Source organism: Alternaria novae-zelandiae (assembly GCF_023758075.1).
Source record: "Alternaria novae-zelandiae strain BMP 2774 chromosome Unknown scaffold_18, whole genome shotgun sequence".
Taxonomy (NCBI): Eukaryota; Fungi; Ascomycota; class Dothideomycetes; order Pleosporales; family Pleosporaceae; genus Alternaria; species Alternaria novae-zelandiae.
In genome coordinates, this window is record NW_026056978.1 from 623825 (window position 1) to 642755 (window position 18931).

Here is an 18931-nt window from a genome sequence, read left to right on the forward strand (position 1 = left end):
AGAGTGTCAATAACAGTGATCATATGAAGGATAAGAAAAGTAACTTCACAGGCGGGAGTTGATAGGCACCTGTCTGACTACACGGTATACAACGTGTCAGCGCGCGTTAGGTGTGGAGGGTCTAGACTGCGCGGTATGCATGACGTCACCATCGCGTTACCTCACGATGTACGGGGAGATTGCCTCGTTGAGTACGCTAGTGTGTTCAGTAGAGCCTTGATTGGTAGCCTCTCATGTATCGGGTTGTGGTGCGTGCTATGAGTGGTGTCGTACCTGATTATGTGATGACATGGCGATGCAGGGTGCGATCAGGGTGCTAATGGAGCTAGCGGAGCGTCCCGACATGTTATGCAGAGTGTAGAGTGATGTTGAGAGGAGAATGATTGTTTGATTGTAGTTGCAAGCCTCACATGCTTGGGTAGTCAGAACGTGAACTATATCCTAGGCTATGGCAATATAGGAGCTTGATCGTATAAGTTCTTATGTGATCAAATCGCACCACTCCAATAGCGCCATGCGAGAGGGCGATCTCTCTGATCTCCCTGCGGAGCGCATTCTGCTTTTGGAATGCGTGGTTTGGCCCAAGCGTGCAGCAACCCTGGTGCTATGTGGAGGTTCATTGTTGGTGGCGGGCTTGCCCACCGTTGCTTCCATGAAGAAGCAGGAGAGTCGCGCAAAATCGCCACGACTGCCATTGGATATGATACAAATAAAGATGCAGCTTCACTAGACACGGTTGCGGCCAGCAGCTTCTTCCTTCTCCTCATCAAGCTCTCGCTCGATTTCCTCTTCTTCCGGAGGCTTTGGGGCCTTGACGTCCTTAGCAGGCACGTCACCACCGCTCATCTGCCATTCCATGAGCTTGTTGAATGCGCCCTCTGGGTTCGAGCTGAGCTGTTCGTAGGTGCCCTCCTCGGCTACCCTACCTTCAGAGTCGATGCAGATAATACGGTCGGAACGTTTGATCGTTGACAGACGATGGGCGATGCTAATAGTTGTGTTGTTCTCTTGGAGAAGCTTGTTAAGCGCTTGGTTCACAAGAGTTTCGGACTCGGCGTCCAGAGCACTCGTGGCTTCGTCGAGGATAAGGATATCGGGCTTCTTGATGAGTGCTCGTGCGATGGCAATACGTTGCTTCTGGCCTCCGGAGAGTTGAGTACCTCTGGCACCAGCGTGTGTTTCAAGGCCATCAGGCTGTACTTGTTAGCGGGGCTCCCATATGATAGGGGTTGTACATACGAAATCGCTTATGAACTGGCAGTTGGCCTTTCGGGCAGCAGCCACGATCTCAGCGCGTGTAGCGTTGGGTACGCCATATGCAATGTTCTCCGCGATTGTGCCAGAGAAGAGTACGGGCTCTTGACCGACGTAACCGATCTTCCTCCTCAATTGCTTTGCGTTCAAGGTGGTGATGTCTCGGCCGTCGATGGTCACGGTTCCAGAGTTGGGGACGTAGAAACGTAGAAGGAGACTGGCGACCGTAGACTTTCCAGCTCCACTGGGTGCAACGATGGCTACATTGGTACCCTGCTCAATCCTGAAGCTGAGGTCCTTGAAGATGGTAACCGCTGGTCTGGTCGGGTAGCTGAAGTTGACGTTCTTGAATTCGATGGGGCCTCGAGCCGACTTCACTGGTAGACCCTTGGTGGGCGATATTGTTGGGTTGCGATCCTGGAGTTCGAAGAGACGACTGGCAGCTCCAACACCCTTCATCATCTCACCGTAGAAGCCGGAAAGACCAACCATACTAGAACCAGCATAGACGGTGTACATCAAGAACGAGGAGAGCTCACCGATAGAGATGACGCCGTTCTTGACCATGTTACTGCCAACATACAGGATGGAGATGATGGTCAGGTTGCCCATGAGTCCAGTGCTTCCGTAAAAACTCGCGGCAACCACGGCTTCCTTCTTTCCTAAAGCGAATATCCTCTTGATCTGCCGGTTGTATCGTGATGCTTCTTGAACCTCGCCAGCGAAAGCCTGACTTGTTCTGACGTTCCCTAACCGCTCCTCGGCGATCTTGGTCAATGTTCCCAAGTTCTTCTGGATTTTACGACTGAGGTTTCGCAGCGATCGACCGGAGAAAAAGGCGACGAGTGCGACAGGCGGGGCAATCAGGGCGAGAATACCGGTAAGCTTCAGACTGACGAAACCCATCATGGCAAAACCAGCTGCACCACTAACGAGCGCACGTAGACCGTCGGACAAGTTTTGTGTGATGCTCTTTCCAACGATGATGGTATCCGAACCGAGACGGGAGATGAGATCTCCAACTCTGTTCGCGTCAAAGAATTCGGCGTTTTGGACGAAGGTCTTGCGGTACAGCTGCGATCGGAGACGTGCGACGATGCGCTCTCCGACGATTCGAAGGATGATGATACGTCCAAAGTTGAAGGCAGCGCCGGTCGTCAAAACACCTGCCAGTCCGAAGTAGAAGATGGATGGCGACACACCAAAGAGCAGACCATTGGTGTTCTCAGTCGAAGTAGCGGCGTCCAAGATCTTGCCAATTGAGAAGGGTACCGAGAGAGAAATGCCAGAACCAAGGAGCAAGAACAGGAAGGCCCAGGAGAGCACGCCCAGCTCAGGTCGGGCAATTTTGATCAGCCTCCAGATCTCCTTCATGCCGCCTGGTGCACCACTAGAGCCAGACCCGTCTTTGCTGAGTTTGGCGCTCAAATTGACCTGTTTTGCCTGCGCTGCCTTTTCGGACTTTGCAAAGCCTTGTTCCTCGTTCTCGGGCTCGCCGTCGTGCTCTTCCAAGTCTACGATGCCCTTTTGTTTGATTTCCTCTTTGTATGATATGCGCTGCTTCGCAGGCTTGGCATTGCTTGAGGCTTCGGCTAACAGTCGCGATGTCGTGAACATGCGAGCTGGTGTGTGTAGGCCATTGTTGCGTGTGGTGCCCGCGACTGCGAGTCGTAGTATGGATGACGGTGCAGAGAGAGACGGCGCGCAGCTGTTCGGTAACGCCTTGGGTATTGAAGCTTTCGGTATCGGTGTGGTAACGAAGGATCTCGCAATGGCGGGTGTTGTCGTCGAGATGCGCGACTGTATATTTGAAAAGAGGGCTCCGTTGCCTGGGCCGTGCCAGGCCTTTGCGGAGAAAGCCAGCGGAGCGCGCATGGCTGGCGGGGGGTAGACGAGGCGGCTACCGGACGTGAAGATGGAATTGGGGCGTTATTGAGGCATTCGACATGGCCGTGGACGTGCGGACGTGGGAGTGGACGACTTCGGACATGTCAATCAAAAGTTCGGCGCCTCGCTGATGACGACAGGACCGCCGCGTCGATCGCTTGCGTGCCGCGGCTCGATCTCCGAGAGTCCCTGAAGCAGGGCACCACCAACTTCACGCCCGCGTTCAAGGGTCTTTGCAATCATCACGTTCTAGATGCCTAGTGTTTTTATCGATGTCTATTGTCTGAATGTTTGAGACTGAACGACGTCATCGCCGCGGAATGCTGCAGCTTCGCGCGCTCTAGGTCATCTCCTTGTTCACCCCCACGCCAAATCGATGGGGTTTCCACAGAGGAAGTTCAATCTCTCAAACGAAGAAGGTGCAAATATGACTCAATATACACCTGCTACATACGGGTGGCCTTTAGGCTCATTCGTGGCGTGAAAGGAAGGCGCGACCGCCTGAGTCATCTTCACTCATACACCAGGCATCAACGGATGTCTCAGCCCCAACAGCGATGCATCTCAGAATCTGTTCTCCTGTTGCACATAACTCATCGATGAGCTGCACAGTCGTACGGCAGCATTGTTCGTAGCCATGGCGTCCACACCTCAAACCCAGATACCCATTCATCTAGACGGCACGACCCTCGAAGGTGGAGGCCAGCTCCTACGGGTCGCCCTCTGTCTCTCGAGCCTAACCAGGAAGCCAATCCGCATCAGCAAGATCCGGGGCAAGCGGTCCGGCGGCGGGGGACTCAAAGCCCAGCATTTGACCTGTGTGCAGTGGCTAGGCCAGGCAAGCAACGCCAACATCAACGGTGCAGGCCTCAAGAGCAAGGAAATCACCTTCATACCATCCGAGATCGTCGAACAATTCAACAGCGTACTCGATGCTGGCGACGTGCGGATCAAACAAAGCACCCCCGGAAGTGTTAATCTCGTCTTTCAGGCCATCTTACCGTACATCATCTTCTCTGGAGTTGAAACGCCGATACGTATACGTATCGATGGAGGCACCAACGTTTCCAACTCCCCGTCCATCGATTATGGTGGACAGGTCCTCATACCAACATTGGAGCTTATCGGCATACCACACATCGGCATTCAGATCCATTCGCGGGGCTGGTCACAAGGAAGTGCCACTGTTGGCAGCGTCACGTACACAATTTCGCCTATGAAAGAGAGACTATCAGCATTTCAGTTGCTCGACAGAGGAGAAAATACCAGTGTAACGGCGACCATCATCGCACCCAAAGATACTGAGCGGCAGTTTCGCGAGGAACTCGATGTCATGTTTGAGAGACGCCAATCTCGTTTCTTCGGCGATACGGGCGATCACGATAATAGGGTTGATATTACCTTCGAGGACTCACACCACGACAAACGTTACTACCTCCTTCTAGTAGCTACCACGTCCACCGGCATGAAGCTTGGTCGCGACTGGCTATACGATCGTGGGTTCCGTGCTGGGAAGCTCAAACAGATCATCCCCACCATCGTGAAGAAGGTGTCCGATGATTTGTTAACAGAGATCGAGCATGGTGGCTGCGTGGACGAGTACCTGCGGGACCAGATGGTAGTGTTCCAGGCACTTGCTGAGGGAAGAAGCAAGGTGTATGGAGGGAAGAGGAAGGATGTGCTGATGGAACCCAGTCTGCATGCCAAGACTGCACAGTGGGTAGCAAAGGAGATTATTGGTGTGGAATTTGATGATGAAGGTGGATGCAAAGGCATTGGATACTTCTCAAGTAATGTGGATAAGAATGATGTGACGGGGGATGACGTTGCAAAGGACCTACAGAGCATGAACATTTCTTCATGAGACAAGTACGTAGTAAGGATAGATATCTTTCCATTGAACCGTCCACGAACTCTACAGCGCATATCTAAAACGCTTCGCCTGTTTATCCGTCAAATCGCTGAATCCATCCCGAATGGCCTGATCATCTTCGCCCTGACCATACATCCTATCCCTCCTCTTGTTCTCCCAACCCATCCACAGAGCCAGTACACCTCCTATCACCACCATTGCGCAATAACAAACGATGAGCCCCGTCAATGCCGAGAAATAACGCGGCGCCTCCCTCGCGAAGAAGATGTTCGCTCCTGCAATATTGCCCGCCGCGTAGAAAACGAACCACATCCCGTTTGCGGTACTACGCTTCGTGTGACCCGCGATGTTCGTCGTAAGCAGATTCCAGGACAAGATAACCGGCGCACCAATGATGTACTGTAGCCACGTGCATCCAACAAGACTCCAGCGTTCCGATAGCGGCGTAAGTCGAATCCCCAGCAACCCAGCCAGTGGCGGTAAACAGACCACAGCCAGGATAAGACACCTTGTATCCCTGAAGTAACCCGCTGCAAGTCCACACAGCGGTACAACAACAAACTCAATAGCCCCCGTCGGAAGCTGAAGCAACGTAGCATAAATGCCACTAAACCCGAATCCCCTGATAAGACTGGACGAAAAGTTCGACACACCCCCATTAATAACTCCACAGCACAGTCCAATCAAACTAATACACAGCACCTTAAAATCCAGCACGGCCTCCAGCGCCTGATGTTTCTGAAACTGCTTCGTCTTCACACCAATCATATTACTCGCGATCCGATCAATCGCCACGATACGCTGTTTATGATTCAGGAACTTGGCGGTGGAAGGACTATCAGGCATGACCCAGAGGAACACCCACGCCCAGACGAAGTTCAAGAGGCCGATGACGAGGAAGATGAGTTGCCACGTTTTGATATGCGCGGAGTGCGCGTGACCGAGGCCGTAGCCGAGGAGCGCTCCGACCATCGTTGCCATGCCGTTGAAAGCGAGGAACACGCACATGCGAACGGGCTGTTCGTCGCGGCGGTAGAACATGCTGACTATGTTCATGATGGCCGGGCTGATACTGGCTTCGAACATGCCGAGGAAGAAGCGGAGGGCTAGCATGCCGGAGTAGTTTTTCGCTGCGACGTGGCAGCAGAGCAGGATGGACCAGAGGAGGATCATTAGGCCGGTGTATTTCGAGACTGGGAGGCGTTGGATGAGGTAATTTGCAGGTAAAGCCCAGAAGAGGTAGCCGAAGTTGAAGATGGCGGCGACCCAGCCGTAGCGGTCGCCTTGGAGACCCAGGTCGGGGGTTAGGGTGTACGCGTTTGCGTAGTTTAGGGAGAGTTTGTCGAGGAATTGGATCATGTATGTTATGCAGATCTGGGTGGGTTCTTTAGCTATGCTGTCTCGTGGTTTAGTGAAAATGAAATGGAGAGAACGTACCATTGGCATGATGACCCAATCGATCTTTCTCAAGACGACTTTGCGTTCTGCTTCCAGCTCTTCTCTTGAGTATTGCTGGACTTCGAGATACAGATCTGCACCGATATCGCGCATCTGCTTCTCAGCAGCAAGTTGCCCCTCATCGATGCTAGCCTCTCGCGCTGGCGAGATCTCCTCTTTCTCTCCCATCCTGACTCTCCTCAGCTGCTGAATGTGTTGTTGCTTCAAATCCGGATCCAGTGATTGAGCAGGGAGGGGTAGAGACGAGATAACCGAAGACCCCGGCAGCGACTTCTAACAGGCGACAGTAATGTTCGGGGATACAATACAGACAACGAGGTCATGGCATCTGTACTTAAGTGCACCAGTCAAGGCCTCCCACCCTTGGCAACGGCCGTGAACGCAGCTATCGGCTATCTTGCCAAGGCAGTCTTATCGTTGTGTTGAGCATTGCACATCGCTACCTAGGCCGGCCGTAGCATATGCAGGCGGATGATGTTGCTGCACGCCATTGGTGTTGTTGATCCTTCGGCATGTCGAATCGGATAATTCCGCGGGTACAGTTACCCTGGTTGGAGTAGCCTGAGATAGCGCGCGAATGTAATGTCAACTCCAACGCTGCGATTACGATATGGTCTCGCAGCGCTTCTGCTCACCTGTTCCATACATGTCATTGTTAAGAATCGGGATTGCAACAGCTTGTCCAAAGTGTCCAAAGTGGTAAATGCTACTTGTCTCGTATTTGCTATTATGGGGGTGCTGGAATGTTGCATCTGGCCATAGATGTGGCATGGAGCAGCGCCGGTCATGCGAAATCCTATTTCCACAGACCGTACGGGCCGGATGTGAACTTCCAGAGCTTGACTGTTCCATCCTCACTGCCTGTCGCGTAGAGCTTTCCGTCAGGCGAGAAGCTTGCCGACCAGATAGGTCCGTGGTGGCCCTTATTGGTCTCGAGCTCCTTCTCCTCGTTGAAGTCCCAGACCCTGACCCAGGTATCATTCTGGTTGCTACCACCAGTAACAAACTTCCGCTCGCCATTGTGCAGGGCCACACTGGCAATCTCGTACGGTGTCTTGATGCTTTTGATGAGCGATCCGGGCGACTGGCTGTTGAAGAAGTAGGCACTGTTTCCAGCAGCCACGCTCAAAATGCCCTCCGAGGAGGTGTTATCCAACTCGCAAGAGCCAACAGTGCCTTCGACGGCGTGCTCGCCGATTGTAGACTCTTGGCGCAAGTCCCACCACCGCACCTTCTTGTCTTCAGCTGCTGTGATTATGACATTCGGGTCCGATGTCCACACGATCGACTTGATGGTTCCGGCGTGGACACCTGCGCCAATCTCGAAGCTCGTCGCGTCGCTACGTGAAAGATCGTAGATGCGCAATTTCTTCTCCATGCCTCCTGTCGCGAGGATCTGGGGGTGGGGCTGATTGGGAAACGCGACGGCGCGGACGATGTGGTTGTGCGAGAGAGTGTGTAGGGCTTCACCGGTGTGCGTGTCCCAGACCTTGCTGTAGAGTATTAGTACCATCGTCGCTCACGGTAATCGGAAGCACTTACGCAGAGAAATCCGCAGAGGCCGTCGCTGCTAGTGAGGCATCCGAGGAGAGTCTCGCTTGCCAGACGGCGCCCTTGTGGCCCAGGAAGGTGCCAATCCAATCTCCCGTGACTCCGTCGCGGAGCATGGGGTTGTTATCCTTGCATGCTGATATAATGTAGTACTGGTCCTCGTCGACCAGGGACGAGAAGTGAATATGCGGCACAGGTCTCGAGTGGCCGTGGCAGGTGAGGGGCACGACCTTGGTTGTTTCGGGCATGGTGGGCAGGTAAGGAGGGTGTGGTGTTTCGATGTAAAGAGCGAGTGCGATAACAAGTCGAGTGAGCTGAGCAGCTGCAGTCTGGAGCGGTGAGGCGTGATTGCGCGAGGGCGTGTGTTCTAGGTATGGATGGGCGCAGACAGTTCCGAGCTATATGGGAGCCACGCGGAGTATCTCTAACAGTTCAGAAAGACAGAAAAGAGAGCGAGAGATGCAAAATGGTCGTCAAGGGGTCGTAACGTCGTTAAAGTGGCAGGCTGGTGGAATCGCAAGTTCATGGACAGCAATTCGAGGGGGAAACATTGGAAAGTTGAAACCTAGCTCAGGGTGGCCTGCCGGTAGTGCCGGACATCTCCGCTGCCGAGGCAAGACCGCGCTACCACTCTTCTAGCTACGCAAGAATGCCCAGGTATTATCATTTGCTTTGTTGTCCTTCCTAACTGAATTTGTCTTCCTCGTAAGACAGCATTTCTGGCCGCCAGTCTAGTTGGTAACCACCACAACGAGGACAGTGACCCTTCCAATCATTTTCCTTCAGCTCGGCCATCAACACAATCTCCTCGCATTCTGGACATCTTCTGCTAGCCGCGATACAGAGTGCCTCCGTCACGATACCGCCATCCTGATGTAAGACTCCAGTCTTTGCCATCAAATGGAGAAAGATGTCCCGTCCAAATTCTGCCACTTCCCGACAGGCCGACGCTATGAGTGGCTGGCGACCGATGCGGTTGACCATATATGTGGATCGCGGGTCGTCTGCAAATCCTAGCAACACATCTACCAATGGATGACTAGGATGATGTTCCGAACCAACAATATCATAGACATCTCTGACGAATCCACAGAACTCTTGATGTAAAACGGCATTTATGGGGACTGGGTCGCCTGATCGCACTTGCATCGACCACCAACCAATGCTACATTTGAACACTGAGATGACCCGATCCAGGAACTGAGGAAAGTCGTACTTGTCAGCGACGCGGTACAAGCCTAAGCAATCTCGGATGCTACGGGCAGTACGAATAACGTTGTCAACGTCATCCAGACTTGGTATCTTTTGATCGTATGCAAAGTTGAGCATCAAGAGTAGAGCATCGGGATCGTCTTCTTTCAGAGTGATCTCTCTGGCGGAACTTTCCTTCGTACGTCAGTAAGGGATGCATCTCTATCATCGGAAGATAGTCCTACTGCAAACTGTCCAGTGAAAGCTGCCTTGAACCAGTACGACATTGCGATTAGCACTACTTTGTGCGCTTCGAAGGTCCGCTCTCCTGAGACTCCATATCGAATCGTGATGTCGGATAAGACCCTGGAATTTGAGTAGCTGGAACCAACACTGTCAGTGTGCCTTTCTTCAATGTTGTCCACGACTTACCTCTCGAAACCGAGCTTCTGTCGCTTGTGTGGGTTGCTGGGGGACTCCATTTCGACTATGTTGAAATAGAGTTATTGTTGTTGAGGAAGAAGAGGATGTTGGACTCGAGGGAAGGAGCGTTGTAGGTACATTGCTTATCAATCAGCGGCAGCGGAACCCAAGAGCCTCTCACTTGTCATGGAGCTAAGACTGGGTAATAGTTTCTCTTACCCAAGCCAGGTATTCAACACTTCGGATAGGTCTCACCTTCATTTCATGCACTTTAGTACATACAGATCACTTCTTACATCAGGCGTACGATAATCACTAAGACAATACAAACAAGAAGATCCAAAGAGACGGCAAAATGATCATAATTCAACACATGGCGCGGACAGCTCGAGGGGTGGGAAATGGCACAGAATGACAAACAAAGATGACTTTACCTTCTTCAGTCCAATGAGCTCACAAGACACTTTCGGTTTGGCAGGTTCACAGGCAATGAATGAAGTTATGGGGGGTATTTCTGATTAGATGTTACTACAGATTAGGATATATGTACAAATGCGTCTCGCTGATGGACGCTGGAAAGATTGCGTAACGCTCGAAGCATGACCGTCATAGCTTAGCAGCGCCTTTATAGGGAGGCGTCGACCTTAGCAGCGCCGAGGACATCAGCGGAGACGTCAATGTTCTTGACATCGTCGACGGTGGAGCCGACCTTGTCGGTGGCGGTCTTGACGGTAGATCCGGCTACGCCCTTAACGTTGTCGACAACAGGTGAGACAACACCGGAGACAGTATTGACAACGGGCTCAACGGCACCCTTGACAGTGTTGACAGCGGGCTCAACAGAGCCCTTGACGGTGTCGACGGCAGGCTTGACAGCACCCTCGACGGTGTCAACAGCAGGCTTAACGGCACCAGTGGCAGTGTTGGCAACAGGCTCAATGGCACCGGTGGCACCACCAACAACGGGGGCAACGTCGGGAACCTGGCGCTTCTCAACAGCAGCATCAGCGGACTGGCCAAGAGCGGAAGCGGAACCGGTGGTGTTCTTGACGTCGTCAACAGTGGATCCAACAGTGGACTCAACCTTGGAGGTAACGCCGTTGACGGCACCGAGAGCGCTGTCCTTGACGTCGTTGACAATGGGGGTAACAAGGCCGGAGACAGCGCCAGTGACAGGGGCAACAGCCTGCTCGACACCGTCGACAACAGGCTTGAGAGCAGACTCGACACCGTCAACAACGGGGGCAACAGGGGCGGTGACACCCTCAGCGATGCCGTTGACGTTCAGGTTCTGGACGTCGGCGAGAGTAGAGCCAACCTTGGAAGTAACGTCGCCGGCAGCGCCGCCAGCAACGGGGAGGTCGCCAACAACGGGAAGGTCCTGGCGCTTGCCGATGGAAGCGTCGATGGAAGCACCGAGGGCATCGACCTTGGCATCGATGTTCTTGACGTGGTCGACAGTGGAGGTGACCTTGGAGGTAGCACCGTTGACGAGGTCACCAGCGACAGGGAGCTCCTGGCGCTTGCCAACCTCAACCTCGACGACGTCGTCGAGAGCCTCGACCTTGGCGTCAGCACCGACGTTCTTGACGTCGTTGACGGTGAAGGTGACGCCGGAGGTAGCACCACCAACGATGGGCTTAACATCAGGGACCTGGCGACTGGTGATGTGGGCACCAACGTTGGCGTTGATCTTCCTGGGGTCGACGGAGGCGTCTACGGAGCCAAACTTGGTGCCGACCTTTGCGTTGACACGGCGACCGATGGAGGCATTGATCTTGGGGCTTGCGACACCCTCAACCTTCTGTTGAAGTTGTCAGTTGAGTAATCATAAGGCGACTTGTAGTGTACTCACGTTGACGGTGGAAGAGACGCCAGATGTGGCGCCACCAACGACGCCATCAACCTTGGGGATCTGGGGAATAACAGCGGCGTTCGCAACAGCGGCGGCTGCAAGAATGGCGGGGACGTTGAAACGCATCTTGGGAGGATTAGGGTTCTTGGAAAGACTGTAAAATAGTTGGAGCAAAAAGCGAGTGTCGTAAAAAAGGAATGACTGTGGATCTGTAGCTGGATGATACTACTACTGAAGTCGGAGCCGATAGTACTTATATACTCACCCACTCCAACGTCTCTCTCCTAACGCCACACCATGTACAAGTGTGGCAGCACAGTAATGTCCGGTATATCACCGTTGTGTGCATTAGGAAGACCAGTAGGATGTCGATCGACATGACGAAGCCTGATTCCAGGGTGTCCGTAGTTGATCCACTGGAGTGACCCATGCATTCGGCCATTATGAAGTGGTATCATGAGCGTAGATCGCTGTTGGTGACCCCATCAAGGTGGAAACCACCAGCACGGGTCCTTTGCCCCGCTCGAGTAATTTCTAGCTGGAGTATGGCAGATTTGACAGCCTCACCGTATCTTGTCTTGAGGCTGGCAGCTTGGCATAGATACTGTCGGTCGTGGCTTTTCCAGATATGCATCCTTGAATTCATTTAGTTCGCCTTACCAAGAGGAACCTTAATCAAGATTCCTTCAAGGGCATGCGCCATGCGCGACGCCGCTTTCAGGTTTCCAAAGCTCTTCCTATTTCGCTGTGCCTCTAACAGACCCGAGTCATAAGCTGTGCGCTTCAGGTCATCGTGTTGGTGTCGATTGGGATCGGCATCAGGGGTAGAACTGCCAGGGCGCGGAACTCGCGGCTTCGATGCGGACTATCGTAGACGTCTCCTGCGACTCATTGGTATGACCCATTCAGCGAGAACAGCTTAGATAGGGCTGCCATCGCACTGGTATTTTCGCTGCATTGGTCGTTCTCAGAGCGGCTCTTTGTTCCTTGTCAGTGGGTTGCAGTCCGCTCAGCCACATCTCACCGTTACAACGTGAACGATCGGCCCGTATGCGCGTCTTCTAGTGTAGACGACCTGCAGTTTCTTGTCTCCAGTTTCTCAACTATATTTGAAGTTGCAGTCCATGATGTGGTCGCGCAATCTACTGAGTCGCGATTTTACAGAAAGTACGGTGGTGTCTTTGCCCGATCGTCGGAAGCCAGCACTCAGGCACACTCCTTCCTGGATCGGCCCGAATGTTTCCTAAGCGGCGTAGCGTTGACCAACACAGCTTAGTGCCTTCACAACGCGCACGGTAGACCTTCCATGACGCAGCCTTTTGTTGACATTGCGCTACAACCACGAGACGGCCGTTGGAGATTTTACCCGTGCCTTGACCCTGGCTTTACCGAACTGGTGGAGGATTAGCGCTGTCTGGACTAATTGGGCCATCAGCAATTTCCCGACGCGTCTCCACGCCACGTGCCTGCTCCACCTCGAATGCCCGTGTCGAGCTACACGCAAACCTCAGTTTCGAGCCTTCTGACTATCGAATCGGTAGTCCAGAGAGCACTATGCTAGTCTTGCACCGGACATGTAAGTGTAGTCGCAACATCTTTCTTCTCGCCGAGTTCGACGATGTCACTCGACGAGTCGTAGCAGAGAATTATCGCCAGTAATGACTATGGGAACGTGCCTGAGCTGCGGAGAAAACCGTTGGCGGACGATCCCTTCAGCGATCGAATCGGTCCGAGTCAGCAGTCACCCGCCCTTAGGCAGGATGTGAATGCAAGGCCGCTGGTCGCAGAACCACATTAAATCTTGCACGGTCCGATGCCGTATCTCAAGATGCAGTCACACTGCGTACTGGATAGGATATGAACACCGGCAGTGACAGAAATCTGTTCCTGGAAAGATGCCCCCTTTCAGACCCTTTGAGTACGTGGACGTCCGTTTCATACACGCAGGGGTTGCTCCTCCATCACTTGACCACATACAAGTCCCTGTTACGTCGGGGCTGCACTGATATCGCCCCCGAGGAGGTTGGAGTACGGTCACTGTTACGGTTGTGTCGGTGTGCTCGATGATCTCATCACAACACTCGTCTGCCATCTAGTCAGCACTGAGCATGGAGACAGGATTGATACCAGCGACAGGCCGGATGTGCCCACAAAAGACAAGCCACAAAAGGAAGTACTCACAACAATCGTTTGCGGTACAACAATGCATATGCGGTCGTGCAACGAAGGCACATAGCAACTTCTGCGATTTCCTTGACGACTTCACCACTTGTCTCGATGGCTCTACTGGAGTGGGCGACAGCCTTCTCTAATGTACACTACGTCCGCTACTGTCCACTATCCCGGAAGCTCTTGGCTATTGCACTTGTTACCCGTTATATGGAGACAGGTTTTGCGACCATTTCACTCGAGACGGAACCCCCTTCCAGGCAACAGCACATGTTGGCTAGGGAATCTTGCTTGAACATTCCCTATCTCGCCTTGTTTGGTTACGCTTCGATCCCATTGCCCCGCACTTTCTACCATGTCTATCCTAATCGAACGCATAGAGGGGCACTTGTGATGCGAAAGCAACGTGCCATATAATCCCCATCTCACTCGACCCAAAAACCCATCCATTCCAAACCAATTCCTCCCTAATGCTCAACACCACATCCCGTCTCCTCCGCCTCTCCACATCCACACTCACAAAGCGAAGTCCAGTCCCCATCACCAAAACCTTCAGCACAACCGCCCCCCGCCTCTACGCCGCCAAAATGGACGCCTTGAAGAAAGTCGGCAACCGCGAGAACGCGCCGCCCAAACACGAAATGGTGCATTTCCCCGGCCTCATGTCCGAAAAGCGCAGTTTCGGCGACTTCCGCACCGTCCTCCACACAGGCCTCTACTCGCAAATCGTCGCCATGGAAGTCCCCGTCAACGGCGAGATTGGCGACGAAGTCCATCTTGTCGACCAGATCCTGCTCTTCACATCCGGCAAAGGGCTCGCGACGGTGAATGGCAAGGACCAAGAGGTTAAAGCCGGTGATGTTGTTGTTGTGCCGGCGGGGACGCAGCATCAGTTCGTTACCAAGGGGGATCAGCCGCTTGAGTTGATTACGGTGTATGCGCCTGCGGAGCATTTGCCGAGTAGTGTGCATAAGACTAAGGAGGAGGGGGATAAGGCTGAGGAGGATGAGATTGATGAGGCGCCGGAGTGGGCGTTGAAGCCTAAGGCGGAGAATGAGAAGGAGGGGTTGGTGAAGGAGAGTGGGAAGTATTAGACTAGGAAGGTTGCGTAGTCTTAATGATAAGCGTATTCCATGAGGCTGAAAGGTTGTGTGTTGTTTGTTGGTGTAGGAGATCGTGAGCTAGGGTACAGCAATGACTGGATGTCGCGTACGAGGTTAGACCTCAAGCCATTCCGTAAGCTCTTCCTTGCGAACCTTGTGTCGCAAGAGCCTCTTCTCTTTCCCCTCTCCATCAAAGACGGCGGGTACGATTTGTATGTCAGATTCGCTGCCAAACTTCATTGTAACATCCCATGCCTTGCCTTGTTTGAGCTCCCCAATATTCTCCGCAATCTTGAGAGCTTTGTACTGAACATAGTCTCCCAAAGTATTGCCACAGTCCCGGTATGATTGCGGGAGCTTGATGCGACCGCATCCAATCTCATTTTCTGGATTGAAGTTACACACCAACCACAGCGCTCCTGCTCTTCCATTCTCCTCGATAGCGACGACGAGGACGAAGTCAGAGTCAGACCAAGACGTCCGCTTTTCGTTGTTTTTGGCCCTTCTCTTGTCACTTTCCACGTCACAATCCTTGAGACGGAACACCCGGCCCATTTGCATAAACACAAAGCCTGTGGCGTCGTTGCCTCTGGACTCATTCTTGACACTAGATTGATCTGGCTCAATATCCTTGGGCTGGGCTCCTGCGGTCTCGGCATCGGATGCTGCCTTCCATATGTTGATGCCAAGTATATTTGTGAGTTCCGGCCACTCGCGTGTATCGTCGACATCCCAGTCCACGTCTTCATCCTCGTACATCAGTTGGTCAAAGCAATCGGGTACCAGGCAGAAGTGGTAGTCGCAATGCATTCCCAGTTCGAGTGCGCCATCTTTGATCCAGTGTAGTTTGTGATAGAGCTTTTCGCGCGATTTTTCATTGAGAAAGTCGGTCTCTTGGATCGCTTTGATGAGTTCGGCGGCGGTTGGACGTGGTGGGTTGTGGCGAATGCGTTGTGCTTCCTCTGCCTCTTGCTCCATTTGCTTGAGCCTCCATTCGCGGTATCTGTCTATGCTTGCTAAGTCGGGAAGGAGCTGATCTATATCCCGGGGCTGGTGGTGAGACGTGTCCTCGTTGGAGCTGGGATAGCCAGCTTTCGACATGCCGCTAGCCATGAGTTCTGCAAATATCCTCTCACAATCGGCGTCGGTTAAAGATGACATAGTATCCTTACGTTTGTTTGTTTAAGTGTGAGCGAGAAAGAAAGAGTGAGAGAGAGGTCAAGTTCAGTCTTGCTGTGTAGAAAGGGAACTTTGTCGCGTGAAAAAGCTCCTCGGGTGAACCATGGTACCATCAGTGAGTCACCTCGTTTATGACCCAAACGTTTGCGTTTGGAGAACGGCCCGATACCTAAGATTCCGGCTTCTCTAACCACTGCGACTGACGTCGGGGATCTTCTGCCGAAGTATCTCGCCCGTGATGGAAGTTAGCTTGGAGAAAACCGCGGCGACGATCTGGGCCTCGGATTCCGTCCCGAACTGCGTTGTCATACACCACGGCTTCTTGTCCTCGAGATCGCTCATTTTATCTCCAAGCTTCACAGCCAAACGCTGAGTTTTGTCTCCTAGAAGAGTTCCCCAGAATCTACCTGTTCGCGGGATACGGACCCTGTCGCCTTCGATCTCAGATTCAGGCTTGAAATTGAAGATCAGCCATGGCGCGCCAGGCGTTCCGTCCCGTTCGATAGCCACGACGAGGACAAAACCGGAATCGCTCCAGGGCATCTGTACAGGGTTGTGGGACAATTTGTTGTAGGTCTCTCTCGACTCGTGTGAGAGGTAATCAACCCTGCCCAGCTGCATAAACGTGAAACCGGTATCATCATTGCCAGTGGATGAATTGCTGGAAGCGGATTCGTCTGAATCGTTATTCTTGCGCCGGTTGTTACTCTGAGGGCTTGTCTTGGTCAGGTTGATACCGAGTATAGATCCAGGTAGGATGTCGCGCGCGTCCATCTCGTCGATGTCGTAATCTTCGGGGACTAGCTGTAAGAGATCCGTCCTCAGACAATAGTGATAGTTGAGATGCGTTCCCAGGCCGACGTATGAGCGTAGCTCGGTACTCAGCATGTCACAAAGAGTCGTACGGGAGTCCTCGGAGAGAAAGTTTGTCTTTTCAATGGTCTTGATGAGGTCGGCGGCGCTTGCAGGTTCAGGGAGTTGTCGACTGAGATTGCACTGCTTTTGGCTCCAGTCTCGAAATCTCCGTAGATTGTCCGGGTTGGGGAGTAACTGGAGCATGAGAAGCTGGCAATCTTCCTCGACATCTGGATTGTCCGTACGGAAAGAGCCGTCGTTGTTGTGGTAGCCGCTTGTCGAACGTTCTATCAGCCGTGCTGAAATCCTCTCGCAATCGGCGTCAGTGAGAAGTGACATGGTTAGATAGATCCCGGGAGTGAAGTTGAGTTGAGAAAGGTAGTCCAGGGTATCGTGGATGCGACTTGGGTATGCTTAGTCTGCCAGTTGTTCGCACAAATGCTCGCGGTGACGGGTGCTTCTGATGTTGCTAGTCTCAGGCAAACGCTTGGTAGCTACCTAGCTAGACAAAATCACCAAGCGAGTGAGTGTGAGTCAACACGCAAACGACTTGGCCCAATCGTTCGGTAGCTAAACGCAATCAGCACACGCATAGCGCAAGCAGCAATCCCCGACCACGGTCTCTTCGGGGCCACAACCAGTTGTACAGAAGACCCTGTCAAGTGCGCTGCGCGGAGCAATCTTTTTTCTGAGTCGTGCTCAACGCTGAATGAACCCTAGAAGAAGGTACCAAGCCTGAGCTCGATTTCCTATTGGCGTGAGGCATTGGAAATGCGATCATGCATTCATTGCAGTCATTCTTCGCTACCAGTGTGAATCGATCATTAACTCACCGTGATATTCCATCGCGACTTTGCTTTCCGGGTGGTGTATGGGTTTTCGTCATAATGCAGCTGAGTTAGTCACGTATTACTACAAACGGTAAGAATGGTTCTCAGTGATCTCACAAACCTCCAGATCAGAGTGACGAATGGAACAGTGCCCGAGTTCAGGGTCGTGACAGTTGCATCACAGATCTGCAATTGAGACTCGAGGCGTGTGGGGCCGCTAAGAGAGCGTTTTCAACGTTCTTCCACCATGGCGGAACACGATAGTGACGCGGACCCTGCGCGCGTTCGCGGTGGTGGGTGATGGTCTGTCAGCCTTGCCGTGGCGTATTATGACATGTTTAGAGGCAGTCTAGATTAGAATACGGGTGTAAGTATCAGGCATATCCTGACATTGGGCGAACTCGAGCCTTGGTGCGGTAAGTTTTCGTGTGGCGTTGCAACGACGTAATAGCGCTGCAATACCCCGATCGCGACATTTTGGCGAAGGTACTGGATGCACTCAAGATGAGGGGAAACGTGGCAGGATTAGTGTCTTCAGAGAGGGACAGCGGCCGGAGTCACGATAGGTAGCTCGCGGGGTCGGGCTCTGAGCCGAAGTTTGGTTATCAGATGCGATAACCGCCGAGAGACCGAGGACCGGGCGGCGTGACAATGGCATGTTACAGAATTTGCGCGACTATGTGCCGAGAAGGCCTGCGCTTCAGCTCATAGTGGTTGCGGTGAAGGCTGGTGGTGTAATATAACGCGTTCGGTGAGCACCATGATCAGGAGATGGGGCTGATGCCGTGGGCGCAGCCAAGATAGTCGCAAGATGGTTTGATCTAGGTCTATGTCGGATAAAGTAGGACATGACAAGTGGGAATACGAGCGGTTTCGGCGATGGGGCGCTGACAAGCGTCATTCGGCAGAAGTGGGCGTTCGGGATGCTCATCTCAGCCTTGAAGGCGTCGTTGATCGGCAGTAGGAAAAGCGTCCGGGCGCGGCCTCTGTCGAACATTTGTCCATCACCACCAGGCCTCACCTCATGCCCACACCCTCTGCCACGGCTAGAATTCGCCCAACACGAATTTATCCACAGTCACTGTCCATCGTGTCACCTATCTCGGGAATCCGCACGCGGCTGCCACTCGGTCGTGTTCGTTTGCCAGCCAGTCGAGGTGAGTGATGCCACGATCTGATAAGAAATTCGGTTGCATCAAAGCATCAGATAACCACCACCGTCCCCCACATGCTCTGCGGTCGCACATCTCCGTCGTCCGCGGTTCAACAAGCAAGTGCGCCATGCACACCCGCACCGCGCCTT

At 53.0% G+C, this 18931-nt stretch overlaps 8 protein-coding genes across 8 annotated transcripts; 2 read left to right on the forward strand and 6 right to left on the reverse strand.

Annotated features, from left to right (window-relative positions):
• Window positions 1-726: 726 nt before the first annotated feature.
• On the reverse strand, window positions 727-3129 carry MDR2 (multidrug-resistance transporter mdr2; the record flags this gene model as incomplete). The annotated part of the gene is made up of 2 exons (XM_049401901.1): window positions 727-1194; window positions 1240-3129. 2 exons carry the CDS (start codon window positions 3127-3129, stop codon window positions 727-729), a joined length of 2358 nt encoding a protein of 785 aa, XP_049252439.1.
• Window positions 3130-3778: 649 nt separating this feature from the next.
• Window positions 3779-5005, forward strand: J4E88_008291 (uncharacterized protein; the record flags this gene model as incomplete). The annotated part of the gene is made up of 1 exon (XM_049401902.1): window positions 3779-5005. One exon carries the CDS (start codon window positions 3779-3781, stop codon window positions 5003-5005), a length of 1227 nt encoding a protein of 408 aa, XP_049252440.1.
• Window positions 5006-5056: 51 nt separating this feature from the next.
• On the reverse strand, window positions 5057-6795 carry J4E88_008292 (uncharacterized protein; the record flags this gene model as incomplete). The annotated part of the gene is made up of 2 exons (XM_049401903.1): window positions 5057-6745; window positions 6781-6795. The coding sequence occupies 2 exons, from the start codon at window positions 6793-6795 to the stop codon at window positions 5057-5059; spliced, it is 1704 nt and encodes a 567-aa protein (XP_049252441.1).
• A 473-nt stretch (window positions 6796-7268) lies between these two features.
• Window positions 7269-9696, reverse strand: J4E88_008293 (uncharacterized protein; the record flags this gene model as incomplete). The annotated part of the gene is made up of 4 exons (XM_049401904.1): window positions 7269-7965; window positions 8015-8390; window positions 8713-9395; window positions 9647-9696. 4 exons carry the CDS (start codon window positions 9694-9696, stop codon window positions 7269-7271), a joined length of 1806 nt encoding a protein of 601 aa, XP_049252442.1.
• A 566-nt stretch (window positions 9697-10262) lies between these two features.
• Window positions 10263-11618, reverse strand: J4E88_008294 (uncharacterized protein; the record flags this gene model as incomplete). Its single annotated transcript, XM_049401905.1, has 2 exons — window positions 10263-11441; window positions 11493-11618. The coding sequence occupies 2 exons, from the start codon at window positions 11616-11618 to the stop codon at window positions 10263-10265; spliced, it is 1305 nt and encodes a 434-aa protein (XP_049252443.1).
• Window positions 11619-14248: 2630 nt separating this feature from the next.
• On the forward strand, window positions 14249-14755 carry J4E88_008295 (uncharacterized protein; the record flags this gene model as incomplete). The annotated part of the gene is made up of 1 exon (XM_049401906.1): window positions 14249-14755. One exon carries the CDS (start codon window positions 14249-14251, stop codon window positions 14753-14755), a length of 507 nt encoding a protein of 168 aa, XP_049252444.1.
• Window positions 14756-14878: 123 nt separating this feature from the next.
• J4E88_008296 (uncharacterized protein) lies at window positions 14879-15877 on the reverse strand (the record flags this gene model as incomplete). Its single annotated transcript, XM_049401907.1, has 1 exon — window positions 14879-15877. The coding sequence occupies one exon, from the start codon at window positions 15875-15877 to the stop codon at window positions 14879-14881; it is 999 nt and encodes a 332-aa protein (XP_049252445.1).
• Window positions 15878-16129: 252 nt separating this feature from the next.
• J4E88_008297 (uncharacterized protein) lies at window positions 16130-17137 on the reverse strand (the record flags this gene model as incomplete). The annotated part of the gene is made up of 1 exon (XM_049401908.1): window positions 16130-17137. The coding sequence occupies one exon, from the start codon at window positions 17135-17137 to the stop codon at window positions 16130-16132; it is 1008 nt and encodes a 335-aa protein (XP_049252446.1).
• Window positions 17138-18931: the final 1794 nt, after the last annotated feature.